The 17208-nt window shown below is 37.7% G+C and overlaps 2 protein-coding genes across 2 annotated transcripts; both read right to left on the minus strand.

The window, feature by feature from the left end:
- Positions 1-5839: 5839 nt before the first annotated feature.
- Positions 5840-7954, minus strand: LOC138214482 (protein S100-A1-like). Its single transcript, XM_069176140.1, has 3 exons — positions 7850-7954; positions 6408-6569; positions 5840-6268 (listed from the first exon to the last, which is right to left on the minus strand). The coding sequence occupies exons 2-3, from the start codon at positions 6546-6548 to the stop codon at positions 6107-6109; spliced, it is 303 nt and encodes a 100-aa protein (XP_069032241.1). The 5' UTR covers positions 6549-6569; positions 7850-7954; the 3' UTR covers positions 5840-6106.
- A 792-nt stretch (positions 7955-8746) lies between these two features.
- On the minus strand, positions 8747-16970 carry LOC138214991 (protein S100-A1-like). The gene is made up of 4 exons (XM_069176899.1): positions 16700-16970; positions 10752-10831; positions 9536-9688; positions 8747-9403 (listed from the first exon to the last, which is right to left on the minus strand). The coding sequence occupies exons 3-4, from the start codon at positions 9665-9667 to the stop codon at positions 9242-9244; spliced, it is 294 nt and encodes a 97-aa protein (XP_069033000.1). The 5' UTR covers positions 9668-9688; positions 10752-10831; positions 16700-16970; the 3' UTR covers positions 8747-9241.
- Positions 16971-17208: the final 238 nt, after the last annotated feature.

A 17208-nucleotide genomic window follows, 5' to 3' on the forward strand; every position in this document is an offset into this window, starting at 1 on the left:
ACATTATTTATATCCACAACTTTAGGGAGTGGCTGCAAGAGAAGGACGGCATAACGTTTTGAGATGAGATTAGGTAAATTTTGGAAAAAGCAGGACTGAACAGATTCACTCACTTCATGAAGAAGTTTAATTTCCACATTCATCGATTGTTTATTCCCCCTGCTACAGTTTAAGCGGCTATTTACTGTAATTATAGTGACATGTAAATACTTAAAGCAATGCATACTAGTTTAATTCATTAATTCCTGTCACTTGTCTGTAACGCAGCGTCTCTAGATAAAGAGGTAGGCTAAGGCTTGATTAAAGTCCCGGGGGTGATTTCCGGTGTCTGTTCTCTTAACGCAGTGTATCCGAATAGCGTGTTTTCCACTGACTCTATAAACCCAAGAGAGTCACTTGTGGCTGTGGTTGGTGACTCACATGGTGCTGTGCCAAACCCCTGGGCCATGGTATGTTGAGCAAGCTGTGGCATCAAAGGGTGCGCAAACAGATGGGTATGGTGGAGGAAGAGTACACAAAACCAATACTGCACCCTGCTCAATTGTTTAACTTTGTTACAAAAGGTAAAAACTAAGATTGGTACTGACTTCAGAATGTTCAATCCATCGGTTAAATGGTGTTTTTCAAATACCAGGCACTGGAGTGAATGAGCAATGTCTATTGCAACATCAAATTTGACCAGCAATGAAGATAATTTATAGTTAGACCAAAACAAACACAAGGTGCCCACACAGATAGCAATTTTGCACTTTATGAATCGCTAAAATTTAAACTGCATTCAGATAAAACTCACTATGATGACATGAACATTGTCGCGTGAAAAAAAAAAGTTCTAACTAGAAAAGGTTGTGGTGCATGTCTTTAAAGTCAATAAATGAAACCAAAAAACAAATGTGACAAAATTATTAAGATTTAATACTCACCGTTTGAAATTTAAGTACAATGAAGAGTGAAATTCAGTGTTGGAGGAGCTGCAGTAATGAGGAAATGGAGGAAGAGGGTGCTTTATGCACCACCACACCCTGTGTCCCTCCCTCTGTAATGCTCCTTTCATCTCCAAACACTCCCCCTTCTCTTGTTCTGTGTTTTGTTTTTCCAACTTATTCTTCAAAAAATACTGGATTTATGTGCTTTTACAGTGCATGTTCAATTAAAGAGATATTTTCAAAATGCTAAAACTTCATTTATTCCAAATATGTTTCTCATGTTGTTATCTCTAGATTGCATTTGAACTTGAATTCAGGAGTGTTATGATGTCTTGTAGAGTGCTGTATCTTTAAGACAGTGGTTTTACAAAGCAAAAATGTTTTGTGCTGTAATTAAAGCCAACAAACTCCTGTAATTGTCTTAAAAATACTCTTTGATTTAATATATTCAAGCATTTACGATTGTATGTTTACTGTTAGTTAACAGTTTTCCCCCATTTAATTAACTTTTAATATAAAATTATTTTGAAGAAATATCAGCTGAGTTTATCCCTTTAAGACTTTTGTTTTGCAAGCTGATGAAAGGAGGAACACAGCATTTTAGATTTTTTTTTAGATTTTATACACTTTATTAATCCCCGAGGGAAATTTCTTCACTACAGCAGGGGGGCTCTCAGGGGGGAGATGCTGCAGCAGGCTGCCACTAGCGCGGCGCCAGGTAACCTGACCTGAGGTGCATGTTTTTTGGATGATGGGAGGAAGCCGGAGAACCCGGAGAGAACCCACGCAAGCACAGGGAGAACATGCAAACTCCGCACAGAAAGGCCCAGGACCGAATTCGAACCCGTAACCTTTTTGCTGTGAGGTGACAGTGCTAACCACTGCACCACCGTGCCGCCCTTGTGAACTGTGAACTGTGAACTGAATCCCTTTTTGTAATGACATACAGCTGCTCCATTTGGAGGTCACTTTTGTTAATCCATTAAAAGAAAATCTACAATTTGTGTCATACACTTTAGTCTAGAGCCTTGCATAAACATGCTTTTTAAGACTCTTGATGGTGTTGTGAGGGGGAAAATGCTAGAAGTATTTTGAGAGGTTTTAAGTAATTTCACAACCAAAACACTAACTTTGATCAATTCAAAATATTAGCAAATGCTTTTTGAACCATAATTTCAGGTTTTCACTGAGCTGCAAATCCCCCCAAAAATCATATTTACTTTTGTAATATGAAGGCCAAATGTAAGGACACTGATTGTAATGCCCCGCTTGAAAACGTTATTGCCCAGCTAAAAAGGACATCAAAGAAATGGACAGTTATATATGCTTTAAGTTAAATGTGTATCTCTTTATTCTATTTTGTATTACAGGACACTTTAAGTGTATGTTGTACGAACAAATTTCTGGTGTTTTGTATATGTTATTGTCTTTTTTCTATTTTTGTTTAATCGTTGGAGATGCACAGGAATCTAAAGTGAAAACACTGGGCACAGTGACTCACTGATTGCTGATTGTTATGGTCCCAAGTGGATTCGCTCTTCCTTGCAATTTTGTAGTGAGGCTGTGACTCACAGTCACGTCGCTGAAGTTATACAAGAGAGCCCAGAAAAATGTGTACTGTGGAACTCTGTTTGCATGTTTGTTTCCCTGCATGTGTGGTCTCTTGTACGACTTTAAATTAGCTGTATCCTCTCTCCTCTTTTGTCACGGTAAAATCATTTTGGTCTTTAATTACTTCAAAGTTTAGCTAATTACAGATCATAGGACAGAAGTTACTGTCACTACCATTCATACCAGATTTTACATTGTACTGTCCTTCACTGTGTGGAAATCATTACTCAGTTGTCTCTTTCTCCATCTGACTCACTCAGATCTACCAAATTAGGAAAGGAGTATCTATTCCTTATTACATCCAGCTGTGATTCATATGAAACTATTTGCAGTACAGCTGGAGGGGTTTTCATAGGAAATCAAATGCTTAACATAGTCAATGTTAGAATTACAGTTGTGCTTTTATTACATCTAGTGGTCAAGTCTGCTGAGAGGAAAACATTTTAAATGTTCTCTTGCAGCAATGTGTATCTCTCTTAGGAAAGTGATATCTCAAGTTAATGCTGCCTACTAACTAAACATTTTCCCAGGGCCACTCAGCCAGATTTCTAAAAAATACCAAAGTCATGAGTGTCCTGAGTGTAACACCTCCTCCATCCTCAGTTTAATCAGGAACCAAAAAGGAGATTAGAAGGAAAGAGAAATGACAGGAAATGATGGAAAAAAGAGATGGACAGACTAAAGCCAGTGGTGAAGTAAAACTATTAACGTCACACTAAAAAACAAGTGACAACGTCCAAAGCAAAAAATGAAGCCAACACCCAAGTGCCAAACAACTGCAGTTCATCAAATGGTCACTTGAGGCTTCCTCCAAAAAGTATATCGCCATAGACCCCCATGTTAAATTTTTTTACTGCTTGGTACAAAATAACTCATCCGTTTAAAACGCTTAAAGTTACGTATAATTGAGTTATTGAGTGTCAGACATAAGTTGTCAGTCAGAACCATACAGACTGACTCTCCACTGCGCTGCTGTGTGCATAGTTTGCAATCAGGTTTGTTTCAGCCTGCCCCAGCTCCACTCACGCACCACTACCTCTGAATGCGGAGTCAACCTCTCCCAATTTGGAGCCACATTGACTTTCAAAATCGGTTTTCAAGAAACCTGTAGGTTCTGTCACAGAGGTTAGGTAAACACATTTTATAGTTAGGTTAGGTTAGGTTAGGTTAGGTTAGGTTAGGTTAGGTTAGGTTAGGTTAGGTAGTTACTTTATTAATCCCCGAGGGAACATTTTTTCGCTACAGCAGCAATAAGATAATAATAGAATAATAGAAAAGCAATAAAATAGCAGTAAACTAGTTTACTAGTTAAGTGTAAAAATACTGAATTATAGGTAAAAATCCTGCATGGAAAATGTTTCTGAAGTAAAATTACATATCATCTTCATCATATCATTTAGAGTATAAAAAAAAAATGCAAGTAACCAATGCAGGATACTCTGCTAAGGAGGTTACATGTTCAATGTGGTTTGTTTGTCTGTGCAGTAAAGTTCAGTGGAGACAAAACATAGGCCACGATAAAAATCAAGTGATTCTTCATCACAATCCACATTCACAGGTGTCCTCTGGGATTTACATACTTGCTCACAGACACAGTGAGGGGAAGGGGCATAAAGAGATAGACAGTAAAACCTTATGGGCTGGCCTACTGATGCCACAGCCCACCGAGGTATATCCGATGGCCAGTCTGTTCAATTTAGTAAATTATACTTTCAGTAAATTTTGATCGGTGGGGTAAAAAAAAACAACTGGAAATATCTCTTTAGCTGTGAATATAACTGGTATAATCTAATTTTACATATATTACAAACATTGTTGGAGGTTAGCTTCATCTGCTTCACGGTAGATCACCATAGTTTGATTTTATTTCCCACGATATAAAACTGGATATTGGACGTGTTGGTATGTACAGAACTTTAGCGTTATTGTTGGAACAAATTTCCAAAGACAGAAGCTTTTCTGCCTGTGTGTCCGACAGGGGTGTGGTGTGTGTGTGTGAGTATTATTTGCTAATCTCTGAATTTACATCAACAGACACCCCTTAGATTAGAAGAACGACTTGAGCAGTAGTAAAACTATGAGAGTATGCAATATCCTTCTATTTGCCAAAGGTTGCGATGAAGCATATGATCTCTTTGCAAGTCTCTTCACTGAGGGAACAAGACCTGACCTGTGCATCAGCGTCACAGAGCAGCGTCTGATCTCTCGCTTCCGGCTTGGGGATAGTTGTTCCTCTTGACAAACACTGTTTTATTCTTTTAGACCACATGATAAACATATAGCAAGTGCAGTAAAAATCTTAAGACTTCAGTGGTGTGTATGTCTCTATGAATACAGTGATCTCTTGATATCAGAAAAAATGTCAACTGCACAATAGGAACATTTAAAAAAACAGTGCAAAGTTGGAATTCCCGGCTCTAAACTCAGCTGCTAGTCACATGGGTGTGGTGCTAGCTACAAACACACACGCACACTCACACGCACACACACACACACACACGCACAGACAGAGCAACCTCACCTAGCAACTTCAGTGTTTGCCCTGTAACCATGAACATTAGCTAGGCCCAGCCCATGGAGGTGTGTGCATAGAGCCCAAGAGTCTGCGACAATTTATTTACCCTGAGGTTAGCCTTTCAGGCAGGCCTTCTTCTTACAGTGAATGTTCTTCCTACTTCACCGGGATTGGCAGACTGCAAAAAGATGGCCATACTTTATCCTTTGTAATTATATCCTTCATGAATAGTGCTGCCTGGGAGACTTGATTTTAGAGCAAAAACACTCCTATTCATGGAGAGGTGGGGCATGGACGGTCTATCCTGTTTTTCTCTCTGGTGTTATCTTACTTTCACCAGACATGAAACAAAATGAAAAGAATTTTTGACACCCCCTCTCTCCCCCTCCTCCCCCGTACATGCTTTGTGTGCCGTATGACTCAGACCCTCGACATTAATACAATGTGCTAAAGGTTTGGCTCCATGAAATCAAATTGACTCCAATGCGACAGAGTTGCCCAACACCCTATTGGGTAATTTATCTGTTCATGAATGCTTTATAATGTTGGGAGTTGCAACATCAGCTGAGTGATTATGCTTCACAGAGGGGTGTGTTCGTGCCAGGAACATTCTGCAGATTCCTCTGAGCCGCAATAAGCAGAACTTTATCAAATAGAAACGGAGAGGCTTTTCTGCCCTTTCACACTCACGAAAGCATATGATACAGGTGGGAATAACATAATAACACCTAGTGTAAAGGGTGGTGTTGCAGAGGGAGTCAAATCACTGGGATGAGCTTTACCAGAGTTTAAATAGCAATGATTTATGGGTTGTCTGTTTTTAGCATTCATACAAGTAAAAAAAACACATCTCCAAAATCTCAGAGACAGATGTGGTTTTATACTGCATGTAAATCAGATCAAATAACTTGCAGTCAAACGTGTGTCTAACATACATACAAACACAGTAACCACTCGACACAACAGTTTCAAATGATTCACTGTATTTCATGGACAAAAAAATCTTTACAAAAACTGGAATGCTTTTTGGTCTCTTCTTTTACAAAGTTGCCTTTCACTTCTTTGCCGTCTTTTTCATGTGCATCTGATAGCACTGCTCACAGGCAATGGATAATCCAACAACCAGAGAAACAAACTCCTCAAAGTCCACCCGGCCGTCACCGTTGGTATCCAGATCCTTCAGGATCCTGTCCACAGCTGCAGGGTCCTTCTGGGACTGTGTTAAATTATAGAAATGAGGCATTAAGAACAATTGGGTTAGATTTCAATGTTTTAAAAGCAATATAATGATAATAAAAATAATTATAATACCAGCCTAAATTCTGTACAACTACACATGGTTGGTCTTTTCTCACCTTAAGGAAGCCAGAAAGCTCGTTCTCCATCAACTCTCTGAGTTCTCGCCTGTTGAGTGTGCCAGACTGACCGTCTTTAGAGGCGTAACGGTGGAACACTGTAATGAGTGACTCCATGGCTTTCTCCAGTTCTGAAGGCATGGTTGCTGCAGTGTGTTTTGACTGAAAAACAATGTTCAGATACAGCAGAGAATGTTGATTATGATCACTGATTGTACAACTTAGATTAATTTAAAAAAGGCCTTAATTAACTTTGATGAAACAAAAGAATGAATGATAAAAATTTGTTTTGGTTGTGATGAAAGATGTTAAACTCATCTGGGATATGTTCAACTGTTGGCCCTGTCCGACATTTTAAAGGGGTATGGAGGAATTCTAAGCCAAGGTGCCAATACTCTCAGTATGAACAGTGGGAGGCCTTACTTGTGTGAAGCAATTGCTGGTTTGACATTTTTAACAATCTGTCAGCTTCTCTCATAAGATTTATCTAGAATCAAGTCGGACGATTTGCTTGTTTTGTCTGTCAGAGAAGGTGGGTCATGTCTTTGGTGAAGTCAAGGTCAGACTTTGTCCTGTAAAAGAGGACTTTTGCATTGCTTTGTATGAGTATATGATGCAGCTGAATAAGGGGGAAGCAACACATTTGCTCTTTCTCCAGCACCCTTCCCACTGGTGAGTAATGCTCATGACGAGTGAGTAAATGTATGTTATTAAGTTGTTCGAAAATGAGAGCATTGTTTCAACCAAACATACTGACAAGGCAGAAAAAACTATGAAAAAAAAAAATCTCATGCCAGTGTAAAATGATAGTTGCAACAGTTAAAAAGCAGAAGGGGGTGGAAAGCTGAGGTTGAAATACTTGTGTCAGAGTGGATGGAAAACTTGACTGAGCTGAAATGTGTGAAGCACAAAATGGTGGGATCCAAGTAAGCGAAGACACTGCAGCAGCAGAGCAGATGTGTGTACATGCCCACAGTCCAACCACACCCATATATACCCTATAGAGTACATATAGACTATGGACTCAGCTGGGTTAACCATAAAAGAAAGATTCAGTGGATTAACATGAAAATAATGTGTACTCAGTGAGTGTAATATATATAGTTAACCCATAAAATATTTACTTAATCCTTAAGAGTTTGCCAAAACTCCGTTAAGTGTAATGGCAAAACTTAAACAAAACATACCAAAACAAGGGGGATTCTGCATTGCCTTGGTAAAACATAGGTTCTAGTTAAAACTTAACAGCAGAGGAATTAACTTAAATTTTGTATAGCAGACTCCGTTAAAAACCTCCAGACAGAGCGTGCTTCCCCGTAAAAAAGTTGATTAATAAATAATACAATGCATTCCATTCACGCCCACACGGTTGTACCTGCAAGCGTTATACAGTTTGAAGATAAAATTCCTTATTAAACCACAACTGTTAGACCAGTTCTTACCTCGCAGGGCTGGAAACGTGGCCGGGAGTGGAGAGGTGGAAATGTTTAGGGGTTTGGAACAAGCGCAGCACGGATTTTATAGCCAGGCGCCGCCCTGACTGCTGTGCAGTGAGTCAAAGTGTGATAACGACGCTGGACCCTGTCGAATGTTTATACAGGAATGGCCGGTGATATAGACTGATCAATTTTATGGATAAAGAGTAGTTTGCTTCTTCAAACCAAGAAAATGTGCCGAGAACAGTTGTATATTGAGTCAAACTAAACATGGTCGTTTTTTTGTTGTTGCTGGCAATCAGCCAGTTCAGAGCTAAAAGTATGGTTGGTGGAGTAGTTAATTGACTTTAAATGATTACTGATTTAAGTTTTAAGGAAAACGTCAAAATCTCACGTTTCAACCTCACGATACTACTAATTGTCAAAATGTTCTTACTTTCCTGTGATTGTTGCTGAATTTAATTAGCTTTTGGGAATATTGATAGTCATTTTTAATATTTGCAGTTCACACTAAACAATCACTGACTGTTTTGGACAGACGAAAATAATACATAATTACAGACAGTATAATTAATTTAATTGCGGAACGTCCCCAACCCTTGCTGCTGTATGGGGATGTACAGTATAGAGACTGATTGGGTGGGTGGGGCTGAATAGATTTCAGATCCACTGGTTTATTGTTTAATGTATACGGTTGAAGCTTACAGTGTATCATTTAACCTGTCAATTTTTCTAAGGATTTTTGGGGCTTTGGCTTCATATCATGCATTACAGACACATGTGAAACACTGCACTAAATGGCACAATAAACTTATCAAGGATAAAAAAAATTTCCCCCTAAATTTGATGGGTAATCTATGAAAGTGGCCTGACTGTGCTCATATTCAATTGGTTGCTAAAACACATGGTTAAAAACAACATTTATTTCATTTTTAGCCTGCATGCTGTATCTTGGAAATATTCCTGAATTTATTTACAGAACCATCTAGAAGTTTGTGTGTTTGTGAATATGAAAAACGTGTTATGGGAATAACGTTTAAGATAGTAATACAGGATATTTTCATGTAGACAGAGGAGAAATAAAAATAAAAATGTAAAAACAATTTAAAAAAACAAAGTAGTACATAAACATGGGAGTTTTAAGAAACTTCACTAACTTTTTAAATTAATCTCAAAAAGGTCTTTCGTAAGCATACTTTAACAATTAATTGTGTGCCACCTTGTGGTGGATATATGGTATTAAAAGTAAACGGGGGCATTTAACTTTGTATGTTACATTAAAAAGTAAATTTTATTACAAAATCACGAGGTTTAAAATGATTCAGTCCATTTTATTAACAAAACAATCTTTATAAAAACTGAAATGCTTCTTGGTCTTTTCTCTTTCACAGTCACATTTTACTTCTTCGCCGTCTTCTTCCTGTGCATCTGATAGCACTGCTCACAGGCATTTGAAAGTCCAACAACCAGAGAAACAAACCCCTCAAAGTCTACTTTGCCATCACCGTTGGTGTCCAAGTCCTTCATGATCCTGTCCACAGTTGAAGGGTCCTTCTGGGACTGTGTTAAATAAGAGAAATAAGGCATCAAGAACAATTAGGTTTGATTGGAATGTTTAAGAACTTACATAACAATTATAATAATAGTTTAAATTCTGTACACTGTGAATTTTACATGTTGCTCTCTTCTCACCTTAAGGAAGCCAGACAGCTCAGTCTCCATCAACTTTTTGAACTCTTTGTGGCAGAGTGTCTTATCATCCTTAGAGTAACAGTGGAAGACCTTAATGAGAGACTCCATGGCTCTCTCCAGTTCTGAAGGCATGGTTGCTGCAGTGTGTTTAGACTGAAAAACACAGATACAGCAGAAAATGTTGAATGTGACAACTGATTGTACATTTTTGCTACATTTAAACAAAGTCTGAGAGAGCTTTGATGAAACAAAAGACTGAATGATAAAAAAAAAAAATGTTTTGGTTGTTATGTGATCTACCAATTCAAATCTTCATCTAAAAGAGTAACTAAAGCTGTCAAAATATGTAGTAAAACACAACATTTCCTTCTGAAACATGACACTTAACTATCTGGAAAGACTTGAATAAAGTACAAGTACCTCAAAATTGTACTTAAGTACTTTACTTAAGTGAATGTACCCAGTTACTTTCCATCAAAGGTTAGAATAGCTTTGATAGTCATTTATGATTGAAAAGATAATGATAAACTCAAGCCATTTTAAATTCCTACAATGTAGTTGCAACAGTTACAAAGAAGAAGTGGGTGGAAAACTGAGGTTGTGGTATTTATGAAGACGGGAATTGAGGACTTCAACAAGTTGAAACATTGGAGGCCCAGAATAGTGGAATTCTATTTAATGAGTGAGAAAAAACATTGAGGCAGGAGAGCACATGTGTGTACATGCCCAACCACACCTTTGTAGCGGGCTATAAGAACCACACTGTATTAACAATACAAGTAGAGTATAAGATGAGAAAGCTGGACAAAATAGGACCTGTACTCAGTCAGTGCTTTCTGTATTGATCTTATACAAATGTTTACATTTCTCTTCAACAGAGATAGTCCTAAAGTCTCAGAAATAATCAAAGTGTGATTTTAAAACTTATAGTAAGACAGTAAGAAGCAAAACCAAGAAGAATCATAGGGACAACAGACTAGCATTGTCTTTATAACATAATTACAACTAATCAGCAGAGGAATTCACACAAACTGCCAACGAGACTTAAAAATCACCTCTCCAGGGCGCCTCCTAAGAAAAAGTCGATTAGCAGCAGATTAAATTAAATAATCCAAAACATTCTTCTTATATTCAACTGGTTGGACCTAGTTGGGTCTTGAGTTATTCATTTTATGAAAATCCTGATAAAGACAAGAGGAGTATCATTAGTTCTTACCTTGCAGGGCTGGAACGTGGCTGGCAGTGGACAAGTGGAAATCTTCAGGAGTTTGGGAGATTTTATAGTCAGGCGCCGCCCTGCAGAGCATGTAAAGAATGTATTTTCACCTGTCAGTCCACTGCCTCACCTAGACATGACAAGTGCATGCACATCTGAGGGAGGTTGAGGTACAAAAGTGACAAAGTTCTAATAGAGTGGTAGGTTGGGGGTGATGGGATTGATCAAACCTAGGACTTTCACTCAGGAGATCAGGATTTAGGTTAATGTGGAAGCAACATAAATTATATTTAAAGAAATCTAACGCTAATTAGGTATTAGCTTCGTTCCTAAGGGTAACCAAGTGGTTTTTGGTGGCTAAACCAAAGGCACCTTATTTTTGACACCTAGGTGAGAAAAAAATGTGACATTGAAACAATATTGTGGGGTGGACTGACGAGTGTACGCATATCACACTCTTTTAGCGTGATAGTGGGATAAATGATTAATTATCCAAATCTATCCTTTTTTTTTTAAGTAAAATGCCAAAATGCATGCATGTTTCACCCTTAAAATACCAATGTTTCCTACAATTCTCCAAATTTTTTTGCAAAGTAAACCTATAGCTTTGTTGTCAGGGGATAATGATGGCCATTTTTACTATTTAGTGACATTATATCCACTGAACAATCAACCACTGTTAATGAAAAATATTGTCAGGCTTGCTGATACGGAAAAACGCATATCTTTTTAAAGATGCTGTAAAGCAAATTCCAAGATTTGCTTCTCAATACATTACATACGTGTGAAATTAGTTGCTGAAAGCACTGAAATGTGGAGTTAGACCATTAAACAGTTTCTCATCTGTCTTCAGCTCAGGTTTTTTTTTAGGCGTGGCTAAAACGTAGCCTCAGTACGTCACCGAGCTAGTGCACAGACGGTTTATATAACCTTCTGCGTGGCTCCTCCTCTCACACGGTGAAATGCTATAAAAGCCTGGAGCTCATTTGCATAGAGGTCATCCCACTCGATTTAAATTCTACTCCTGCTGTAGTCAGATTATTATTGTACATCAGCTAGCTGCTACAGGATGTCTCCCTCCACCCGCAAGTGAATCTTTCCTGGAAGGAAGAACCTCCAAAGCAGCGCTGCATCACTATTTAAATTTCCTACTGATGAAGAAAGGAAAAAGAGGTGGATTGATTTCGTGAAGAGCCACGCTAAAGGAGACTTTAGGATTAACACCAACAGCCGCCTCTGCAGGGACCATTTCACGGCGGATTGTTTCAGTCAGGTTCAGGCAGACTGGTTCTGGTTCTGGTCCTGGATGGAGAGTGATGCATCGTGGGGCTTCTGGAAGCTGTGCACATCTATTCACAACCTGTTATGTCATTTTTTTTTACATACAACATGAATCTCTTTGCAGCAGATATTCTCTTCCTCTGCGGCCATCGTCCTGCATTCCCCACCGGTCCACCTGTACATGTATAGTTTAATTAACGGTGTGACTGAAGATACTGTTAAAGCTTTTCACAACATTGCTCAATGTTTCCTTTGTGGAGGTTATTGAACCCACAGACAAAAATGGAAACAATTTGATAAAACCAGCTTTTAAACAATGGAGCTGTGAACTACATAAATTAACAGGTACTAAACAATAAAAGTCTTAGACAGAGATTTTGATGCACAATTCTGGATTTACAGTCAGGGTAACCTGTGTTAATATTACAGCGATGCTCTTTGGGGCCTAAAACGAAATTGCCCACTTTGCCTTCAGGCCTTCAACCAGTGGTTGGGTAATAAATAACATCATTACACAAAAGAAAGAGAATAATAAGCAACCCAAGAGGAGAATTTATCACGAGCACAGATGGAAAAATGTCGGACAATTGACTACAAAACTTGATGGAGTTGTTGAATAGGGTCAGTGTAATCAGCACCAAAGCCAATTAGCAGCATTTTGTCATTGTATTTCAAATTAAACTCTCTAAACAAGATTTATCATGACTGACAACACATCAAGTCAAATCCATATTGTGTGCTATATCCCATGGTACCGTTTTATTTCATAAAATTTGCAAACACAAAACATAATTTATATTGCAAGTCTCCGCTGTCCCCATTTTTGGGGTTCAACTTTCTTGTAAATGCATGCGCCTATTTTCAAATTCAGCAGACACAGTTCGAACAATTAATTCTATGTCCCCTCGTGGTGGAAAGTGAAACTGCATCTGCATTACATTGTAAATTACATTACAACACACATTTCAGTGCTAAAGTCGGTCAGTATTTCCATTTTAAGCTTCTTAATACTTCCACTCCTCTCAAATTGAGAGGGAAATGTAGTCAGCCATGCACATACATATTAACCCACTCATGACTGTCATATGATCAGTTTACAATATGATGCATGGTTAAATATTAAAGAAATCAACAGTATAAAACGTTGCTTGAATTAGTCAAAGCTCAGTCAGCTACAATTTCAAAATTAGGTTTGTGTTAATGAATCAACAGTAATAACAATCCACTTGTGTAATATTAATTACATAAAATGATTAATAATTAATAATTTGATCATTTGGCATGATGAGTACTTTAACTTTGATACTTTAGTTACATTTCCCTGATAATACAGAACTGTGGGACTTACTTTGGATTTATATTATGGTATTGCATCTTCTACTTTCGAAATGTGTCAGTAGTTTCTACTGAAGATAAATTTAAACTCACAAGTCTTGTGATTCTTCTGACGAGTGTGTTTACTGAAACTCCCAATAAGTACTTGAGAATAAAATAAATTTCCATTATCCGTTTGAGCTGCTGGGAAAACATATGCTAATTTTTTCTGCCCGTGCCACAGCCAAACAAATGCACTTTGACTATACAAGCAGCAGTTAAATTACACTAGCAAACAAATGTTTCTTTGCAAACTCTGCACAAATATTTGAAACTGTTTGTTTGGCTAGAGCACAAAACAGACAGGTTTTAACTAAACACAAGTTTCCCCAAAGTTTATGTCCACTGGCGGCACCAAGGAGACATATTTTATATTTGAGTATTTTATGAAAACTTTCATTTGATCATTTAATTAATTAACTTAAATCAACTTTTCAAAACTCTTCTTTTCTGTGTCACATCATTATCACCATCTGTCAATTAGTATAATCTGCATGCACAATAGTGCTTGTTCCATTATGTATTCTCCTTGTTTTAGCCATATTGAGGCATAAAATAGAAAGTAACTGGATTATTCATATCCCCATATGATTGTAACATTACCACATTTTATGTTCATCAGTGTAGGCGTATCTTTGATGCCTCCACATTACAGAGAGTCTGTCGGTTCTTTACTGAGAACCAGATGGTATTAATATGAGGCATATATTTGTGGTTGTCCTGACCTCATTTTATGATCTAAAATTACTCCTTTTAACTCAACAGTGCAAAGTTTAGGCATTCATCTAAAGCCATTTAGTTATGCTTTGCAGCTGACATGCCCTTCATGATGTTTGTTTTCTATATTTTAAACAGTGTCTGATAGCTTTTTCTCAGACACCCATGAATCTGGATACAATTTAGACAGACACTCAATAATCTCAGCATTAAAATTATTCTAAATGTTTCTACTAATAGCTCTGGTGGGTTTCACCTGCTAAATATCACTGAAAGAAAATAAAAGCAGACATTTGCATGCTTGCTTTCACTGCTGATGTTTTCTGAAACTCAACTTTTTTATCACTTTTTTTTGGCTCAGCCACAAAACCATGAATGCCATCACTCCCTTAGAGTATCTGTTTTAATAGAGAGGCTATTTTGATATCTGTCATTCCAATTTTATGGAGTTAGGTAAATGCCTCAATCAATCACATTTGACTCCTTTAATATCAGGTTGTAGATCATTGTAGGCTAATTTTTAAAACTACTCACTAAATGACTACTGCCTGACTGGAGTTGAGAACACATCTGCCCACACGGTCTATATCTATCTTCTGATTATGAGATGGATAACTTTAAATGTTTGGATGGTTATATGACAGTGAGAGTCAACCCCCAGCTGTGTCCTTTTACAATGTGTCTGTAGTCTCCTTTTTTATACAATGTAAGGGATGGACTGGATATTAGTGAACCAGTTTTTTTTTTTTAAAGTTGATCAGAGCAGTAACAAATTCCTCCTCTTTGGCACCCCTGGTGCGCTTTAGGCGACTGCCTTGGGGGCTAATGTCTACTGTCCCCTTCTACACACGATACCTCCAACACCAGGGCGTGGCGGACCTGGTGTTCTATTTAAACCTTCACAGCCCGTCTTCTCTTCACTGCGTGGACACATCTTTGGATCAAGGTAGGACCAGGATAAAACTAAATTATTACAAAGGCACAATGGTGCTGCTTTTTTATGGCTGTTTTTTTTTTTTTTTTTTTCTGTAAACTTATATGACAGTTGGACAGCGATACAACTATTTAACATTTCGTGTTATATATTTGAATAATTATTGTATGTTAGAGTGTTTCCAGCAGAGTTTTGAGGAATATCTTTTAATTGCATGTATTCTGATTTCAGGTACTTGCTATAGTGAAGTTTCCTTGCCTTTTGACAGGTAAGTAAAAAAAAAAAAGAGAAGTGCTAAAAAAAAAAATTGAGGTACATATATTTAAAAAAAAAAATAAAATATATGATTAGGATCAAACCCTGTTCAGGATAAAGTGGGTATAGATAATGGATGGATGGATGGATGGATGATTAGGATTAATTCAGTCAGTCTGCCTTCTAGCTCAAATGACTATATCACAATAATATCTATTAGCCACATGATTATTGTTATTTATACAATTATTCTGCGTCTAGATCCTCTACACTCTGAAAATGAGCTCCTCTATAACTCTAACTACTTTGGAAACGGCTCTGGCTGCAATGTTTGGCGTCTTTGTGTCGAATCAAGGGAAACATGGAAAAATGACCAAACACGACTTCATACACATGATGAATAAGGAGCTGCCTTCATTCACTGAGGTGAGGAGAATCAATGAACTCTATACACATTAGATTACATTAATAAACACTCAAATGTCCTTACAGCTATGTACAACTACATTAAAGTGCATTGTGTTTAATGTGTCAGTGTATGTACTTGAGGAAACAACCATATGCAATTGTGTTTGTATTCTGTCCATGCAGGACAAATGTGAAGATGACATATTTGAGGCTGTGGACCTGGACGAGGATGGCTATGTGGACTTCAAAGAGTTCGCCTTACTCCTCGCCACATACGCTGCAGCACACCATGACATACTTCAAATTGTCGTCGCTGCTTATAAACACTAATCAGTCTGAAGGTGTAAAACACTATCAATGGAAAATAAACCTATTGTCTTCGGACCCACATGGTTTTACAGCACAATAATAAAAGTGCCTGAGTTCCAATCTTGTTTCTGTTTTATTAGGTTTGAACCAGAGAAAGAAAGCCCTTTTATTAGGTTACTTTTAAACTTTGTTTGTAAAAGATGGTATTCAACAACTAGTGCTAGGCCCATTGTATTTGTGTTATAGTTTACATGGTAATCCAAATGAAGAATCATGGAGACGCTATTTTACACACAGCAGCAGTAGTGGTCATCCTTGTGCCTCCGATTGAAAACCCTCCGTCGTCCTCACTCAGAAGGCGACAACACAGAACACCAAACTGCATATTGTAGTTTGAATTTTAATTAAAACATGCCAGTAGTCTGGAGTTATCTAATAGTCTTTTGTTACTTTCTTAATTAAATTAAATATTCATAAAACCAGAACACAAAAGTTGTCAGTCTAACAAAAAAAAAAAAAAAAAAAGCAATAAAACGTTACATTTACATAGTTATGGGTTTCTATTACAAACTACATGTTTCAAAAGGTTTTTTTTTCTTCATGAAAAGTCATGAGAATAAAACAAGCTACATTCACTTTAAGGTAGCAAAGAAAAAGAAAATATACTCACCTGGAAATAATCATTAAAACACGTCGGATACTGATCCTCCTTATCCTTCTTGGGAACAACAAATTGCCAAAACACTGCACCTCTGTGCTGAATAACTCAAACATCAACTTTTAATCAATACATTACTGTAACTAACTTGCCCTCAAACCAACCTTCTGTAGACGCCCACAGGCCTCTGCAGGGTTTCCTGAAAACTGCTGTTTACCGACAAGCTGTCTCAAATCACGCATTTACACTTAATATTTGGAACATATAAGTGTCCTCAACACTGGCAAGTGTGGCTAAATGCGGTGCACCTTAAAGCAACTGGGTGGTGGTTTACGTACAACAGTCTGCGTGGCGGAAGGGGCGGAGCCAAAACCAGTTTTAAAACTGCGGCAGGTGAAACCGTGGGAATAGCGCAAACATAGCACTGACAGCACAAGTCCACAGTAACGTGTTTATTTTCCACCAAGTTCCCTAAAGGGTTTTTGGTTAGAAGCCATCAGTATGTTTATTGTGTGAGTGAA

The sequence above is a fragment of the Embiotoca jacksoni genome, unplaced genomic scaffold (genome assembly GCF_022577435.1).
Source record: "Embiotoca jacksoni isolate LCO1_2020_lvr unplaced genomic scaffold, fEmbJac1.0.p SCAF_7, whole genome shotgun sequence".
NCBI lineage: Eukaryota > Metazoa > Chordata > Actinopteri > Embiotocidae > Embiotoca > Embiotoca jacksoni.